Raw genomic sequence first — 20,001 nt, forward strand, 5'->3', positions numbered from 1 at the left:
GCAGCCTTAACATAATTTTCTAGCAAACCTCCACGAGGTTTCACAATGATAGTCCATTTGCCACTCAGTCTTGCATGAATTTGTTTGCCACTGTGATAAATGCCTGTAATGCAAGTGTCCAATCATGTCTGCATGCACAAAAAAAGTGTTTCTCTTATATAAAAGAAAATTCTTGTTCTGTAATCCTGCATGTGGTTGCATTGCCTCTGTGAAGTTATACAGACTCGTGCCGTTGTAGTTGATTCTGGGCCTCCTCCAGCTGTGTTTGAGAGGTCCGCAGACGTAACATCAGGTCAGGATAATGGACACGCTGCTGCCACACTTCCCCTGGCTCTCTGGTCTGACCCTGCAGTAACCAAAACCACCAGCACACACAGAGACATAAGCACACAAGAATCAGATAATGATGACTGTATCTCTCTGTTTAAGTCTCCATATCTTTCTTCCTGTGATCCCTCTCCCACAAGTAGCAACGGCTTACTGCTTAAACCAAAGGCCAATCCCCTTCATCTCTCCTCCTGTAGCTCAGAGACCAGGAGGAAGGCAGAGAGAGAGACAGAGAGACAGAGAAGACAATTATCTCGGCAGAGAGGGGGGAAGATAAGGGACAAATAAAACCAAAGTTAAGCATGCTAGAGCCAAAGTGAGTGTATTTGTTACTTTCGCTGAACAGTGAGACAACCAGCTGTTTTTTTGGGATCAGTTCTCAAGAACATGTCAGTTAAACTTTGAAGAGCTGTCTGTCAATTTTAATCCTTGTACGTCTTCTTGACATTGTGAATCCTACCCCGGAGTGACGGGTCACTGATGTCTACTGACATATAAAAGTTGTGAAAACGACAAAAATTGGTTTTAGCAACACAATTTTTATGCTGCTTCCTTTCTAACCTCATAAAAACTGCCATGTGGCATGCAGGACTGGATGCAGTTCTCACCAGGCATTTTTAAATTGAGATACCATCAGAGCAGTTACTTACAAAAGCTGTCTAAACTACGCATTTATGTGTCTTTGGTCATTTCTGTCTACAAGTGGAGCAAGAACCATTGCAGTCACAGACTGCAACATCCCGCGACACCCCTGAATTCAAAATTTACCCAGACCTACTTCCATAGGTCAAAAATCAAAGCTAGTGCTCTTACCTACTTTCATAGATCAAAGCAATAGCTTTGATCTATGAGCTCCCTCGTCTTCCTATCTTATCCAGTTCCTGAGTGTACAAAAGTAAAATTTTTACCTTGACCTAATTTTCTCAAGGTCAAGGTCATCATCTCATTTTCATCCCCTATGCCGTTTGAATAATCTGCTTTTTGTTTCATCTTTCTATCTGCAACGGTTGCGAAGATATTTGGTGGACTAACGGACGGACGGACGGACGGACGGACCAACGGACGAACACACAAATGCTGACAATTACAATACCTCACCGCTTTGAAGCGGGATGTAATTATTTTAACAAGTCCAATTCCAAAGCTGAGGATAATTCATAGAAATTTTGACTTTCAAATCTCAACACCATTTATTCTAGTTGATTTATTCTAATTGATGATTCACATGAAGTTACCATATAAGCTAAATATGTGGATAAAAATACTACACAAAAAGCTTAATGTGAAGTATAATAAAAGTGCAACCAATAAATATGTAATCCTGTGTAAGAAAATACAGCCTCTTGTGTAACAAGATGATGGGTAAACTTTGTGGTGTGCAGATTAACTTAAATGCTTTGTTGAGGTGACCTTCAGTTGTTGTTTGGTGTTATAAAACAGGAGGGAGGATGAGAGGGGAGAGATAGAGTTAGAAATAGGGACCCTGTCCTTGCTCCTATCACCACGGGATCGGTGGCCTGGTCTGACCACTTCCACAGCCAGCACCTCAACCTTATCCATCACCACCAGATAGTTATCACAGCGGGGGGGGGTAGACTCCTGCACTAATCACACAACCCAAACACAACCCCAAAGCAGAGACAGCCAGAAGCCAGAGATATAAACACAAATAATACAAATAATAATGTCTCAATGTCAGCTACCGGAGACATTCCTGATATCATTAACGGGTTCATTGCAACAAAGATGACAGTTTTTGCTTTGACATGTAGCTTGGATTATCAGGTAGATCCATACTTCATTTGTTCACCCTTATGTTCTAAATGAGTAGAAAAAAATGCTCTTTTGAGCTGTAGAGAGTAAATAACACTGGCTCCTCATCAGACAAACATCCACATACAGTACGTATGCATGCACACAATTACATACATACTGTATTTAAACCAAATATAGCTCCAAATAAAAATGCAAATGATCAATTTGCTTTCAGTTGAAAGCAAAATATTGTAAATATAAATAGTATATACAGTACATAAATACACCACCATTGATAATGTTACTTACAAATATGCTTTTCTCATTTGTAGAGAAAAGCACATTATAAACTCTCCCCTTCCTTTTCCAAGAGTGTGGATATAAGTTTATTATTCAGTTAAAGGTAACATGGAGTTGTCTTAAGATAGAAAATGACACAACTTTCACTTTTATTATATAGTAACTTGCCTACTTTCTGATACATATGGATATTGATCCAGTGGCCCAATACATGTAAAAAAAAAAAAGTCATATAATGTAATGAACAATTAAAGCCAGAGGTCAAAGTGCATTTAATCAAAAGTAAAGTTAAAAATAGTGTTTGGAAAATGTATTTGTACCGTAAAACCTCCAGTACTCAATGGAAGGCAAACATGAAAGATATGTGCAGTGCCCCCCCGAGAGCTGTCTGCAATGTTTTAATGATGTCATTCTCCTCTAAAACAAGTTTAAAGGATCTTTGGTTCATCAAGAAAAATCTCCAATGGAAAAATGGGGTGTTGGGGAAGGAGGACTACAATCATTAGTGGACACCTCCATTACCAATAAGTCCCTCCTTTGCTTTCTGTTTTCTTATCCTTCCCCTAAACACTCTATATCTCAATGTCTATTCTCCATAACATTTCTAGTGACCTGGGTCTGCATTGATTTTCTACTGTCATGATCTTAATTCATGCCATCTCACCTCCTGTTTCTTGCTGCCAATGGGGGGTAGTATGGGCCTGGGGGAGCAGAAGCTTCTTGAGGTTTTAACCGATGAGGATCCTTGAGTGCCAGGGAAATGGGGGAATGCTGGGTCCAGGAGACAAGGACTGGCCCTGTGGGTTAGCTTGGTGGGAGCCTTGTATTTGAACTGCCTGAGAACTTTTTCCATCTCATGGGGGGCTGGCCTAAATGGAGAGTTGAAAATCCCTGGGCGCTGATGAAAGAGAGAGAAAGGGGTAGTTAACGCCGTGTTAGAAATTAAGTGACTATGCCCATAAGTATAGTCTTTTTAAATAACAGCATAATGCAAATAGAAATATTGGAAAAATAAGGTTGAGGTGGTGACATTGTCAAGTCAAGTCATTTTATTTCAACAGTAAATGTGTTCAGACACCAGTTGACCTGAAGTGCTTTACAGGTGCAGCAGGGAGGACAAAGTAGTATACATGCCTTAAAATGACAAAATCACTTATCCAAACCTCCATAAATAGTCAGAAATAGAATAAAAGAATGAATAAAATTCATAAATAATAATAAATAAGGAATTAAAAGCAAGAGAGTATGAGTTTGCCTTCAGGTTAGTCTTCAAACTTATCTTAGTGCTGGATGATTTGATGTAGGATCCACCCAAAGGCTTGTGCCAGGTTAACTAACGTCTCCGTACACAGTTCAGAAAGGAAGATAACAAAGATAGACGACTTACTAGACTATTTATTTATTTATTTGTTTATTTATTTATTGTGTGTCCAAAGTGTGGAATTATACACAACTTGTGACCCGTTATGGCGGATAAAGAGGTTCGAAAGATGAATGAATGAATCTTGTTTTTTCTTAGAACAACAAACATGTACACACACACACAAACACACACACACACACACACACACACACACAAACACAAACACACACAAACACACACACACACACACACACACACACAACTTTGCCTTCTTTTTGTAGAGTCGAGTAGAGAGTTGCCACAGACAGTCTCAGTTCTAATTATTCAAATCACAGTGATCCTTTTCTCTTGTGCGTTAATTACCAGACCAAAGCGTTGAGTAGGACGCCTCTGTATCTACTCTATATGCTAATAACACTGCTTGCTATTTAGACTGCTCTAAAAGACAGGGAAAATACAGAGAGAGGAGAAGGGACAAAAGCGTGATTTTTTTTCAGTTTAATAAACTCAAAAAATGCATTTAAAAAAAAAAAATAGAGTGAACTACATTCCACAGATATTAATTTCATTTATGTCATTCGCCTAACTCAACTTTTAAAAAGGATATTTCATGATCTTATGTCTGAAGAGTTTCTTATACAATATTTTGATGTTTAAGAATAAGTATTTTTATGGTACAATGAATGAAATTAAGTATTCAATTTAATTATTCAAAGTATATCCGTTTGTTGACTAAGAAATATGTATCTAAATATTGTTTATAAATCAAGTAAATGGATATAAAAACAAAAAGTATATCATAATGAATATGTGAGAAACCAAAATGTCATTAACAAGATCGGAAATGTTAATTATGTGTATTTATGATTCTTTAGTAAACCTTAGTAATGCGTAAGGGATAAGTGTATTCATCTAACCCAGCAGGAAGACAGAAAGCTGGGGGACACAATCGTAATCCTCACCACTCTTAAAGACACACACACATGCACACACACACACACACAATCACACACACATACACACACACACGATCAAACCCAAAAGTACCAACCAAGCTACGGGAAGAGCAATGATGTTGACCCCAGGAACACACCATCTCTGTCTCTGTCACAGGGACTTGGGGCCTTTCGGTAAGATGCGTGTTGAGTATGTGTGTGTGTGTGTGTGTGTGTGTGTGTGTGTGTGTGTGTGTGTGTGTGTGTGTGTGTGTGTGTGTGTGTGTGTGTGTGTGTGGGCTAGGGTCCGAGAAGTGAGGAAGGATGAACTGTGTGGGAGAGCCATCTATTCACTGCTGACAAGGTCAGAGCTACGAACGGAAAGAGTCTCCTGCCATATGCAGAGAAAGAGAGAGAGTTAGAGTGAAGAAGACAGAGGGCAGGGAAGAGCATATAAGCGCTTTTTGCCTCACTTTTTTTCAGTAAGGTTGACTTATAAATTATACAATATAGATAAAATCATAAAAAACAATTAGTTACATGGACATACAGGCAATTTAAAACATTTGGAGTCATAAAATCAAGAAAATGCCAACAGCTGCCAGCACCGTAGTAAATGTTACTTGTGTGTAGGGTTGAGCCGGGCGCTCATTTCAGACCAGCATCCACTACAGATAACACTTTGTTGAGTACGAGCACGATATGAGTAAAACTCGTCAAAACCCTCAGAACTGACTGTCTTCACGCTCTGTGATTGGCCACTCACACAGAGCGCCCGCCCCTCCCAGAAGAGATTGCAGCCAGAGCTGTCGACTTTGCTGCTACACTTTCACACACACACACACACACACACACACACACACACACACACACACCCACACACACACACACACACACACACACACACACACACACACACACACACACACACACACACACACACACCCACACACACACACACACACACACACACACACACACACACACACACACACACACACACACACACACACACACACACACACACACACACACACACACACACACACACCTTAATCAACACTGTTAAAGTTCTTGCAAAAAAAAAAATGGCAAGAACATTAGGTGGTAAAAATAAATATATAATTAAAAAAAAACCAGTTTGATCATATGAATAAATAAAAAAATTGAAAGGAAAAATCAAAAAAATTACAGTTGTGTTGAGCATGACAATTCTTGTTCATGCATACTTTGTAGTTCATAATTTCCTATAGCATGCGTTGTAATCATGAATGCACTTCATGTTCTGAGTTCATTAAAAAACTTGTTCTGTAAATAGTTCCTTTACTATTGTGATCAGATTCATTTTCATTTTCATTCATTTATACACTGAAGAATATTCATGTTCTGAGTTAATAAAAAACCTGCTCTGTAAATAGTTGTCTGACTTTTGTGATCAAAAACAATGATTTGAATTTCAATTTTTAGGCCGTTCTGTAAATAGTTTTACAATAAACAATAAATAACTTCTGATCAATCCATATCAATTTCAGACTTGAAATTATGTAGCGATTTAAGCCCCACCCATTTCCGGGCAGATACGGATGTGTATAATTTAGATGGTCAGATACAGATACAGATACAGATAGTGATGTACTCGCTCAGCCCTACTTGTGTGTGTCTTAGTTGTACATGAAATATCTGCAGGCTGTAGGTCGTAGACCAGATGATGTTAATACTGGTCTCACAGGGAGGAAGAAGAGCGAGACAGAGAAAGAGTAAGAGAAGACAATGGTGAAAGAGAGAGAGAAGAAGTGGTGCTGAATCACCAGTGACCAGTGCGCTTTGTCTTCATTATAATCCCAGTGGGGAGGCACGCGTAGGTGCCACACACACACACACGTACATACACCGGTGCCAAGGGAAGCACTAAAATCAGAAGAGCCATGAGGACACATTAATTTCTGCACACACACACACACACACACACGCACACACACACACGCATAAAGAATAAAGAAACTTTTTTCCCCCCTCTCTCTGTAGACTGTTTCAAGAGGAGCTACCTGTAACCTCCATCGCAGGTGATTGTTTTTCCCAGACATTCATATTGGAGAGTAAGCGAAGAGCGGATTCATTGACTCAGACTGTTTCATATCACAGCTATGGACAATTTGAGACTGACCAGTTCACCTGACGTGCATTTTCTAGGGGTGTGGGGAGAACGAGCGGCATAAGTGACATAAACTGTATATAGTTATGTTGGAAGCCTATGGCAACCTTTTTTGAATTTATATTCAAATTGATGAACATGTTTTTGGTTTTTATGTGCAATAAAATACAATTTGTTCCATTTTTGAATTTGACTGCGTGTTTCTTTTTTGCCTCAATGTAATATCCTGATTTATTTACATTTTTTTGTGTTGCTGCTTCACAAGAAATGTGAATTTAAATGAATTAAAGACCAACCTGCTTCGTACTGAGGAGGTAGTGTAACCGCTGGGCTTGGAGAACCTTGGCTTTCTGCTCTTTGACCATCTGCAGACAATCTCTTTCTCTCTTCTGCAGTTCTTGAAATTCATCCAGCTCCCTTCTACAAGACACACATGCCAAACACAAATGTTTTACAATTCAATATCTTTGAAAATTTTCTGAACAATAAATTAAAATGAGAAGAATAATAAAGTTGATCCATCACTTGACAGGAAAGTTGTATATGGTTTAATGTTTGTTTGGTTTTTTTGGTGAAGTAAATCAATCTAAATTATGCATGAGCAACAGGTCATCATACTCTCATTCATGTGTTGAATTACTAATTTTATGCTTTTCCTACATTTTAAATAATGTAAGATCAGAACTTCTACAGACACCAGATGAACACTGTCTGTTAGTGCCTGTTTTGAACACAGCCTCTTGTTGTGAAAGCTGACTGCTCTGTAAGTGTCCTTCAGATGGATGGAAAAAAAAAAGGTCCAAAATGAGAGAGAGACACTGGAATAAAAACAAGAGAATGAGACTGGTTGGACGGAATAAAGCAAATAAGGGTGCAAGAGGCTAACAATGAGAGGATGATGGATATATTTCATCACCGAAGTCCAGGATAGGTCTGTCTGTGGCATCTGTTAAGCGAAGCTCGCTAAATGGGATGCATTAAAAGCCCATACACAGCAATTTCATTCTGCAATCACACATCCTCATTGTTACAAGGGGGTAATAACTTAAAAAGGGAATTGGAAACTATTACTAAAACACACATGCCATGGTAATATGAAACCGCGTGCGCACACATCCACACACAAAGAAATTACTGACAATTTTTCATTTCTTTCCTCTTTTCCAATCCCTCCTTTTTTCTCTCCTTCTTCCATTTTCAGCTCCTGTTTTCAATTACAAGACTCCACAGAGGAATCAGAATATTCATAGTGTGTCTGTAATGTAAGGTTAACACATTCGGCAACTACTGACATTTAAAAAGAAATCACAACACCGTCTCTGTTGCTGCCCCGCTCTCATTCTTTCCTCAGCACCAGATTAAATTACAAAATAAATGAAATATGCAGAGCACTGCACATGAACGTGTGCGTGTGTGTTCTTGTGTGTGTGGGTGCATGTGTGTGGTGAGAATGACAGGAAGTAATTTAGGCCATGAGTATGGATGTGTGGCTCTATGTCTCAATGTGTGTGCAGGTGTGTGTTTGTGTCAGTTGGTTTGGCCCCATTTGTCCATCCTACTAACAGGGAAATTACTTATTCAAGTAAAATACAAAGTTGTAGTTTATTGTGAGACTGTTTGGTTGACAAACCAAATGGTGTTTGTGTTTAGAGGAAATGTGTGTATTTTTGCTTGTTCGTGCATTAATACAACCATATAAACATACAATATTTGCATAGGTCCTGTTGTCACACATTTATATGTGTCTAAGCAGCAGGTGCTTAGTGACTCCATTATTGTGTGTGCGTGTGTGTGTGTGTCCATCCGGAATAAGAATGTGTGTATCAATATTCACCATAAGTGTTCAGTATAACACTTTTGCTTATATGTGTCCGTGAATGTGTGTGGAAGTGTGTGCACTTGTGTGTGCTTGTCAGGCTGAATAGGTGACCTTTGCTTCCCTGCCCCCAGCACCAGAGTTATTAATTGCGGTGTAGTGGACAAAAGCCAAACAGATTTGTAACGGCTGAAGGCACCTCGATCTGTGTCGAACCAACCAGCCGCCACAACACACAACCCTCATTAGCCTTGTTCGGCACACGGCACATGGCCTGTGCACGACTGCATGAGTGTGTGAAAGAGGATGAAGGAAGGAAGGAAGGAGGAAGGAAGGAAGGAGGAAGGAAGGAAGGAAGGAAGGAGGAAAGAAGGAATTAAAAAAGAACACACAATAAAAGGTGTCTGTAGTTAAACTCTGCAGTAGGTAGCATATATAAGAAAGAAGACTAAAAGTTCCGAAAGTATAAGAATAATACATTTTTTAAAAGTTAGATACATACTGCAGCTTTAAGGTCATTTTTACATTTAAATGAGAACTGGGGCTATTTTTTTTATCCTTTACATAATTAAAGTATGAAGCACATGTGTGCCTTCAACAGTCCGACTTGTGTCCATCATTTTGTCTTCTCACAGCCAACGGGGAGAGGAATAACTGTAGGAGCTAAACATTCTAATGTATATAAGTGTGAAGGATTGTTGCTCTGAAAACAAAATTTTAAAATTAAGACAAAGAGATTTACTACAGACAACCTGCATTATCTGTATATTATATTAGTCTTCTACAGTTTCATTACCTAAAAATATGCAATTTAATATGTATGCTATCAGTTACGTTTGTGCGTTTACAACATTATACAACAGCACATACTCGTCACAAAAAACAGGAAGTGCTCAGAATATCATGAAATATATTTTAAGTGTTCCACCTACATTTGATGGCTGAACTGTTGAATAAACTAATCAGGCACACTTGAACTACTGCTACATAGTTGAAACTCTAAGTGACATATTGCCCTGGGATGTTAACTTATTTAAATGATGAATATGTTGAAGCTTCACTTTCGCTTCTCCCTCAATTATTTACAAAGGAGCATCAAAGGCTGACAGGATATCAGAGAGTGAGGCATTGTGGGAAGAAAGGCCCCACCTGCGGTCATCCAGGACACCATCACAGCAGCTAATTGGCCAGGTTCTAAATATTTAATGCAGGGTTGACCTGATTGGATGTTTTAATTTTTCCAATTAAATGATTCAATAGCTGGCATGGAGGGGGTAATCAGACCGTTGATTTACACAGTGATCAGCTCAATGTATTGAACTCCCAACACCCTAATAACACCGTGTTTCAATTTAAGTGACTGATTTATTGATTAACTAATTTGGTGGTTTTCAAAGCACGGTCTGAGTACCCTTAAAGGTCCTTGAGGGGGTTCGAGGGGGTCCTCGTCAAAAAAGGAAACCATTTGTCTTCCCTATAAATCCCTCCTTAAGTAACTAACTAATGAAACAACCACACTATTAACTCATGGGCTTCATTAACTTTTCTGGATCTCAAAAATGTTTTCTTTTGGATAGTAGAACAAATTATATTCACATTGGGGATCACTTAGTTTAGTGATCAATCACAGGTAAAAGTTTGGGAGACACTGACCATGGAAAGGTGGGAAAGCAAACAATGATTTCCAAATAAATGATTCAAGATTCAAATACTGAAAACACAAAGAAAAATATTTACACCCTCCATTGTTTTACTCTCAAAAGTTAATTCCTTAAGAGGCAGAAAGGAAAAACAACCACACACACACACACACACACACACACACACACACACACACACACACACACACACACACACACACACACACACACACACACACACACACACACACACACACACACACACACACACACACAAATCCTATCAGACTGAAAGTAGATCAGAAAGAAAAACCAGTAAAAGAAAGGCTGGCACACAGAGGCGGAGTGTGACAGCAGGGCAGGCGTTCAGGCAGGCCTCCACTCTCTACTATTCCAGCTCTCCTTTCATGAATGTCCTTGAGAGGGACACGAGAGACGGAGGAATGAAGAAAGCTGGAGCTAAAAGAGACAGGAAAAAATTTGATAGAGAGCGTAGAAACAGAAGAGAATAATAATGACAGAATACACTGCTGCTCGGTCTAGCAACACCAAGTCAATACATTCTTCTTGCTCTCTTTAGGACAAGTTAAAAGAATTTTTTCCAAGTTCATGCAACATCACAGTGAAAATGATTTATCTGATTCTAGCACTAATAATTACCCGGCTCTTCGTTCATGCACTCAAAAGCTGTGTTGGTGGTGGCCTCCATGAGTACATTTAGTAAATATGTAAAGTGGGCTTGTCGTGGTCTCCTAATTGATCCAGTCGACCAATGCGTGCCCTAAATTAAAGCCCAAGAACTTTCAGTGTCTTTCTGACAAACTAGTAAATTGTTACAGTATCAAATAAGAGTATGGCAGATGGAGAGACGTGCTTTAGTCTGGAATTCACTCCGATGCAGAAAAATCTTTCATGAAGAGAAAAAAGAAAGAAAGAAACAGGCAGTCAATGGATTACTCCCACATCATTATTACCATGCACAGCCGATCAGACCGCACTAAACGGGGACCATTAGTCCAAATTTGAACAATTTATGGACAGACATACTTACAGGAGGGGGGGGCAGGTGGATTAAAAAACTGGACCTTTACGGGGTGAGTGAACAGGTCGCGTGCGATCTGCTGGCTCGGTAGCAAACAAACAGGATATTTTGAACAAATACTGGCTCAATGTTCATGGATCTGACCCCAGCAACGCTAAACAAGGCAAGAGACTGAAACATCCCACGACTTAGGTCAGGGTACCCTTAAGGAGTACCTGAGTAGTGCATAGACTAGTGCATATGGAGACTGGCCTAGTGTAAGACCATAGATCAAAGCACTAGCTTTGATCTATGGTCTTACTCACACTGGCCTTCTCCCTCGTCTTTCTATCTTATATGATTCCTGAGTGTACAAAAGTTGAAATTTGACCTTGACCTTGTTTTGTCAAGGTGAAGGTCATCATGTCATTTTCATCCCTTTTGCCTGCAACGTTTTCGAAGGTATTTGGTGGACAGAGGAACGGTCAGACAGACGAACACTGACTACCACGTCACAGCCTTGAAGCGGGATGTAAAAATACTATTTTTTTCACTATAAACTCTGTGACATGTTTTTGTCCAAGATTGGCAAAAAGCAGACGTCATGTTGCAGCTAAAACGCTAAAAAAGATGAACTCTTAAACAACGTATTGTCGTGTGTCTTAGCGTGTTGTAAAGAGGCAACACTTCTCTAATGGACCTTAACTGCCAAGGTCCCTCTACCGCTAAAAGGATCAAGGAGTGCGGTGGAAAGGTGGAATGCTGGTGGGGAAATGAGGGGGGGAGTCAGTGATCCAAGGAGCACAAATTTACATTTAATTTTAGCAGAAGCCTAAAGATATTTTCCTGTAAAATATATTATCAACATTAAAAATGTGACAATTAGCTGCACATTTTTTTTGGTAAGAATAAAAGATGGTGTATCTGTAACAGTGAGCCCTGAAGCAAAGGATGTTTTATTAATGCACAAGCTGCGGTTCAAATCAGAGGCTAATTTTTAATTTCTCCACATCATTCACTTCTCTCTTTGCCTTGAGCGCTTTCCAGTACTTCTCTCTTTTTCTATCTTTTCTCTCTCCATCACTCTCTTCATGCCTTCACTTTTCTTTCTTCATACTCCGTCGCTGCTCTTTTCCTCTGAGGTAACAACTATGCATGCTCACACAAACTGCTCACACTAATCCCTTCAGTTCATCTTTTCATGCACCAGCTGACTCCAGTGGCGATCCAAAGCAAAATTATGTTTTACCACAAGACATAAAAAATAAATAGTGAGACAGAGGAAAGGCTACTGAAGCTAATATATCATTAAGAGTGTCAGCGTCTACTCAACAATTAAGAGTAGAATAAAAACCACACAACGTCATGGGCAAAAAAGAAATGTTCTCACAGAGAGCTGAACTTTCGTTGTTGTGTGTTTTACCTGAGCAGCTCATTTTTCCCTGAAAGTCCTTCCAGATAGCTCTTTTGTGCATAGAAATTATGAATATTCTTCCTTACAAAGAACCCCCTCCATCTGCGTTGGATCTGTAAGAGATTAAAACTTATTTACAGTAAAAGCAAATTACATAACTCTTGGTCACACACAGATTTATCATTGAGGCTAATTGTTTTTGCCATCCTAATTAAACCAATACCTCTTGTCATTACTTCAAATGCAGACATACTGATGGCAGTGATATCCTGCAGGTTGTAGGTATAAACAATATCTGAACGGATTACAGTTTCACTTGCAGTGATGGGGGGGCAAAAGCTGCCACAGCTCCATATTTTTAACTGTATCGGTCCACATCGATTGTCCTGGTTGCAGATTAGCCAGCACACACTGATAGACCATTTAAAAGCAAAGGGTTGAGTGTCCTTCAGACTAATTAGGAGATTAAAACAATGGCAGGTAAAAGAATAATCACAGTATGAGAAGAGGGAAGAGGAGGAGAGAAAGAAGTGGAGGATGGGTAAAAACAACAAAGAGCAAAATGAGAATTAGCATTGATCTGCCAGTCAATAGATAATTTTAAATAAAGTAATTGCCACCTCCTGAGTTCTTGCTGACCTTTGTTGACTAGTGAAATCGATGCCGTTGAATCTAGTACAAATCCGAGGTGCAGCATGTAAACACTGTTTTCTATCATGACCCTAATAAATTATGCTCTGTAAGCTACCGCAGCGTGATACAGACAACAGAGGGAAAGAGAAAAGAATCAAAGTTGATCCAAAGAAAGAGTCATAAATAGACGCTGAAATGACCGTTCCTCCCTTTCACCCCTTATTCCATCCCGCGTCAAAGCGGCGATGTGTTGTAATTGTCAGTGTCGTGTGTTCATCTGTCCGTTAGTCCACCAAATATCTTCACACCCGTTTCAGATGGAAAGATGAAACAAAAAGCACGTTACTCAGGCAGCAAAGGGGATGGAAATGAGATGATGACCTTCACCTTGAGAAAACTAGTCCAAGGTCAGATTTCAACTTTTGTTCACTAAGGAACCGGATACGATAGAAAGACGAGGGAGAAGGCCAGTGTGAGTAAGACCATAGATCAAAGCTGGTGCTTTGATCGACCTATGCACTAGCATTGATCAAAGACTGCCTTGTTCACTACGTCACATTCTCTCTATTTACACTTTGCCTGTTATGTTTGGGGACAGATTAAGATGTCCTTCAGTAACTCATTTGTTCAGAGAGTGTTTCCATACCTAATAAGTTCTGTTCCTTCATCCAAAGTGTATCAGACAGAGGCCTGTTGTGACACCTGTAGAAGGTGGACTATTCAGGGTGATTTATATAAGATGTACAGTATTTCCCAATACTTCTTTGCCATTTGTATTAAGTTATCCTTACATGTACTCTCAAAAATGTCCCTTTTTGATACCAAAAGCCACATTCGACCTGTGTGAGGTTCAAACTCTCCTTGTAATTCTATCCATTGAAGCACTTTGCTGTCCTATTCACCTTAACTTCATTTTACAATTCCTATGAATTACTTTAAAAATCTTTTTTTTTTACACAGGTAATAAAGGGCCTCTTCTTTCGAAGCTTCTTTTCTGGTGATGAACCCTTTCACCCTGTGACATAAAGCTGTATCAGACAGTTCTGCTGGATCTATGCCTCTGTGGTATTTGACATTCATTGAACCAACAGGGTGGTCAGCTTTATTTGTGTGGGTTCTATAAAGTGTAAACACTGAACTCCTCACTTTTCCAGGCTTTAGCACAAATATGAAAATATTGCATCTCTGTCTCCAGCTGGACACGGACACACCTCTTCTATAAACACTAGTGAATTTTATTGTTTCCCTATAAAAGCCTTTAATGATTTAGGCAGGAGGAAACTGTTAGCCCAAAGAGTAGGCTAAATGGAATTGTAAATGTTTAAGGTTTCTGTGGAATATCCTTGTGTAAAAGTGCTAAAGCATCAGTCATAGCCACAGTGAAATGATTTACGGGTTGAACAGTGGTTGCTGAGAGGAAGGGGGAACATAAAAACATAAAATGAAACTAACAATTAAAATACATTGAATACATTGAATATGAACAGAAATTCTTTAAAATTGAAATAGATTCTAAATATACATGTTATGTGAATAGAAACGAACGTTGTTTGTTTGGAGAAATTAGCATGTGACATAATTACAGTAAAGGATTGCACAAAAACTTCAATATATCACCACTTGTTACACAGGGGGAAATATTTGGTTTGGAAGATTAAAAGGTTTTTATGGTGAACAAAATTTGTAAGGCGTCACAATCATGAGGCCTCCAATGCATGGTGTACACATGGGGAAAAAAAAGAGTGCCCCCACCCCCAAGACACTTAATTTGGCACAACAAGATGCTGTGGTAATATTTACCCTGACTGCCATCTCATCGTAGAAATTCATGTTCATGATAAAATATCTCGCCTGTGAACACAAAAGAAAAAGACGCCGTTACATCTTGTCTCCCGGTCCTCTGATCTGTCCACAGCAGGCGTCAAAGATAAAGAGCTCTTTATACATAATACATTGCACACAGAGGCAACACAGATAAGGCCACTGCAGAGAGAATGAGTGGTAGTGGGCCCAAAAGAGGGGAGGCAAGCAAGAGAGACATGAGGAACAAGATGAAAAGGATGGATAGATAGAAAGAGGGAAAGAGGGAGAAAGACAGAAAGAAAGAGGAGAATAGTTAACAGGACTTTGTATCAAGGGGAGGACAGCAACCTCTTAATACAACATGGTAGACAAGGGCCAAGAAAATCTATGGTAGTCAAGCAGTGAGCTAATGGAGATGTATGATGGCCAAATGCTCTCCTCTGGATTTCATAATCAATGACAGCAGCGGCTGAAACGCCAAAGAATATTCAGTGGTGCATTCGACGAGCCGTCGCACACCAAACGTGATGTCCGACCACTGGGGCACATTTCAGGAGCAAACTGGAGAGTCAGCCATAAAAGGGATTCATATCTCAACACGTCTTTTTTAATCACGACAGGGAAGAGTGGAATGAGAGGAAGGGGAGGGAAGACAAAGACTTGAAAGGAGGTTGTAAATTCAGCTTGATGTTTGGAGATGAGGCTTTGTGCATGTCACATCACACATGATAAGGTCTGCCAGAGTGAGGAAGAACAACACGGAGAGGCAGAGAGAGCAAGAGAAAGAGTGAGAGAGGGTGAGAAAGGAGGGGAAGAACAAAATCTCTCAGGGATAATTCAAAATATTGCACTGTGGCAATTTTGAGTGATTCAAATTAGTGCTCATCTGTTTCCAAATGAGACCAAACAGCCTCTTTTAAGCCCATATGTGTATTGTGACACATCCTTCATCGTTTATTTCAACACCCCTCAACCCGAACACCCCCCCCTCCACTTTCCATTTCTTGAATGCTTCCCAAACGGCGGCTGGCAGTTATGCTTTAGCAAACAGTCAATTTACAGGCATGATAAATAGCTTGTTGTGATACGTTTACAAAACTCAATCCAGGGGAAAATTATATGTGAGAGCACTGGGTATTGGATCCGGTATCAACAATCTGTTCAATTAAGAAGCAGTTGGAGGCAATATGCTGAAAATGGTGCCTTGTTTTACTAAAGCACACACGTATACACACACCATACATACCAACTCCTTAATTCACGCCTTTTTTCTATTCCTATCAGTACTCTTTCTGTAGACATCCCAGCAGTTGCGATGGAGATGGAATTTCTTATCATATTGGATCATATTACCTAAGTGCTAATTTCCCAATATGTAATGAGTGAATTATATCTCTTAAGGTCATTCACAGGGACTTAGGTATATAGCAATTGAATTCTAATGCATGCTATCATAACATAATCAATATATCTATAGCCATTCCAGGCTCTAGCTTACCTTCACCATTTGTCTGACACGTGCCCTTGCTGTGACGCCCCGCCACATCTTCTGTATAATGATCGCCTTCTTGTGCAGATGGCTGTAATAAAGTCATTTTGAGAGAAGATTGAATGTATTTTCAGTAATGAAACGAAAGCAAACACTGCTAAAAGTTATCCACACAGAAAGAAGGAAGTGAAATCTATTTATTATTAGGTAAGATGTTGGTTTAATCAGTTTATTTATTAAAAAAACACCACACACACTGTAAAAGTAAATGTAAAAACCTCTTGAAAAATAGGAAACATACGTACTGCAGAACTAAGGTGTCTACAAAGAAACAATAAATAGATGTTATGTAATTGAATTAGTTAAGCAGAAAAATACCAAGAAATCAGTGCAGTGTGCCTTCGCAAATTCGCACATTAACATTAGCGACTCCACCTCATCGCGGATTTTTGGTAGGCAGTCAGCTGTTACTGTCTGCACATCCTATTGGCTGATGGCATCTGGAAGTGAACTCGTTTCATGAGACACAAAAGGGCTTTAAACAGTCAATAAGAGTGTCGGAAAAGGTAATTCAGATAGAAGGTGGTTTAATATCAGTATGGGGAGGGTTGATAAACGTTCAAATTAGACATAGACTTCCTTTTATTGTCATTGCACAGAGGTTCAGAACAGTGAATCTGGCGATGAAATGTCGTTGCTTGGCAAACGGAGTATGCAGCATTTGTTTGCATCGCTATTTCTATAGTGTTAGGAAACATACGAACAGTGTGAGGATAGACATAGACAGTTTGAAGTGTTATTAACAGTAGGAGTCTTATAAATAAACTGTAATAAATAAATACATAATATTACACGGAGCCTAAGGCCTGGCATGTAAATTTTAAATGTTGAAAATTATTTATAGATTATATATTGTAGATAGATATTATATAATTTAAAATATAATATATATACTGTATATAATATATATACAATAAGAATAAGAATAATAGATTATATTATATAATTATGTACTAAATTGTAAATTACTAAATGTAAATTACAGTAAATAATAAGATAAATAGATCGCAATCTCGATCACTGATTCCTTAATCGCGTGTGGTCCCTGGAACACATTAACCGCAAAGAACGAAGGCGCGCTGTATTACTGTGTTAAAATGTAAGGAAACAATGTTGAAAAGATTGGGATTTGTCTGCTGCATCTATAACACTTCATTTAAAAGGACAGGGGACACCTTAAATTTGCATTACAAATTTACAATCTCACAAAGACACATGCACGACGAACATTTCTGCTCTTCCAGGCTTTTCGATCATGTGTGATGTGCTTTTCACCCCCCTTTAGTTGGTGGCACACATTTGTATTCATCTTCAAACATACTCTAAATGCAAGTCCACTGTGATTCTCCACCTCCAATGAGGCCATCAATTTCCAAAAGGCCATTCATATGCCCAGAAAATCAATGCTTATAGTGGGGATAGCACAACCCCGGAGTTGCACTTAGGCAGCTAAAACTGTTGCTAATTATCCACTTAATGCATTGATCAATTAACTAAAGTAATCTGAATTAACCTAATGTCTGGAAGTTTGTCTGCTGACCCTGCAGAATGGTGCTGGGGGGTCACGATACAGGAACATGCACAAAGATAGAGACATTCATTTCTCTCTGTGTGAAAGGAGCACAGAGCGCAAGTGACATTTATTCCTCCAGGCCATTTGCAAAGCTCTAGAAGTGGGATAATTATGAGAATGAGCTAGTGTCAGGGTTTCCCTAGGAATCAACGCTCTTGTACGAGTGTTTTCAAATGAAAAAAAAAAAGGCAAAAATTTAAAATTGGTGTATAAAATATAAGGCTTGTTTCCCTCTTTGCCCGTGGCATTTTTTTAAAGGTGTATTTTGTGGTTTTTGATTCTAAGTGCACACACACACACACGCACACGCACACGCACACACACACACACGCACACACACACACACACGCACGCACGCACGCACGCACGCACGCACGCACACACAAACACACACACACACACACACACACACACACACACACACACACACACACACACACACACACACACACACACACACACACACACACACACACACACACACACACACACACACACACACACCTGAGGTGAGCCCGGACCCTGCAGGCTCTGAACCAGGCCTGGATCCGGGTCGCGGCTTGGATTTCCTTCTGTCTGTTCTCCTCTACTTGGCTAAAACACACAGACAAGATAAAAACAAGTGTGAATATAATGTAGAAATGTACATTTAAAGGTAAAAAGAAAAGAAAAGAAAAGAAAATTAAAAATCAAACCCGCCTTGAGTTTTATAACTATTACCGCTCAATAACGGCCAACGTCCAGACCGACGGGTTTACGGACGCAGTTGGCGTTACTTCACGTTACTTCACGTTCCTTCACGTTACTTCACGTTACTTCACGTTACTTCACGTCACCAGTCCAAACGATAAAACTTTTAACTTTTCTTTACGAACGTGTCACGCGTGACTGAACCACGTCACGCTGCTCTCGGATGCGTACCGGTGTCTGTGGAAGTGCTGCTTCTTTAACTCCTCCAGTTCCCGTTCCAGTTCCAGCAGCTCCGCCATGTCTGCTGTGGTCAGTTTATCTGTTGTCTTGACAACAGCTCGCAAGGTGGTAGTGATGCGTTCAAAGCGTCTGCAATGCACGGAATTTTGAAGACTATGTAGTGTCACGAGAACTTCCCAGTTTTCCTAAAAAATTTATTTTTAGGTTTTGCATTGTGTTTCTGTTGTCTAGGCAACGCAGGAGCATCTGCAAGGTTTTAGGTGTCCTCCACCACTTTGTTATAGAAGTCATCGAGGATTGATCTGACCTCTTTCAGTGAATAAAGCTTTGAGTAAAAGCCATTCCGTTCTGCACATCATGTAATGATATGTTTACAGTCTGTAGGGTCCATGACAGCTGTTAAGTGGCAGAATAACATATCAATGCGAGGTGCAGGCCAAAGAATGTGCTAAATTTGTCAAGGGCTGCCAAAATTCCCCCCACTTTCATAAGACATCACTGTATGATTCTTCATTGATTTCTGTCACAGCAGAGAGTAATTATCAAGGACAGATTCCACTGCTTGTGTGCACATTGTCCATCGCGTTGGACACAGACTGCATGGGTTTTCATTGGCAGGAGTCACTTCATTTTTGCAGATTTGGAACTTATTTTATTTAGGTGACTGCTTGTAGCACACCCTGCGCAAAATATCTGTATTTCTATTCTTTCTGCTTTGCAAAAACAAAATGTCACGGATATGGTTTTGACCCACATGCAGAACACCAGGGGAGAAGTCCACAGTCCTAGT

General features: G+C 39.6%; 1 protein-coding gene across 1 annotated transcript; it reads right to left on the reverse strand.

The window, feature by feature from the left end:
* Nucleotides 1-214: 214 nt before the first annotated feature.
* On the reverse strand, nucleotides 215-19,270 carry spata17 (spermatogenesis associated 17). The gene is made up of 8 exons (XM_068315155.1): nucleotides 19,203-19,270; nucleotides 18,786-18,875; nucleotides 16,658-16,739; nucleotides 15,157-15,207; nucleotides 12,733-12,836; nucleotides 7,129-7,252; nucleotides 3,047-3,280; nucleotides 215-346 (listed from the first exon to the last, which is right to left on the reverse strand). Exons 1-8 carry the CDS (start codon nucleotides 19,268-19,270, stop codon nucleotides 215-217), a joined length of 885 nt encoding a protein of 294 aa, XP_068171256.1.
* Between the last annotated feature and the right edge of the window lie 731 nt (nucleotides 19,271-20,001).

Source organism: Antennarius striatus, chromosome 1 (genome assembly GCF_040054535.1).
Source record: "Antennarius striatus isolate MH-2024 chromosome 1, ASM4005453v1, whole genome shotgun sequence".
Classification (NCBI taxonomy): domain Eukaryota; kingdom Metazoa; phylum Chordata; class Actinopteri; order Lophiiformes; family Antennariidae; genus Antennarius; species Antennarius striatus.

Coding starts and splice junctions, on each gene's coding strand:
- spata17 (XM_068315155.1), bottom strand. CDS start 19,270: ATGGCGGAGCTGCTGGAACTGGAACGGGAACTGGAGGAGTTAAAGAAG. Junction 18,876..19,202: donor CAGCACTTCCACAGACACCG/GTACGCATCCGA, acceptor TGTGTGTTTTAG/CCAAGTAGAGGAGAACAGAC. Junction 347..3,046: donor TTGGCAGCAAGAAACAGGAG/GTGAGATGGCAT, acceptor TGGTTACTGCAG/GGTCAGACCAGAGAGCCAGG.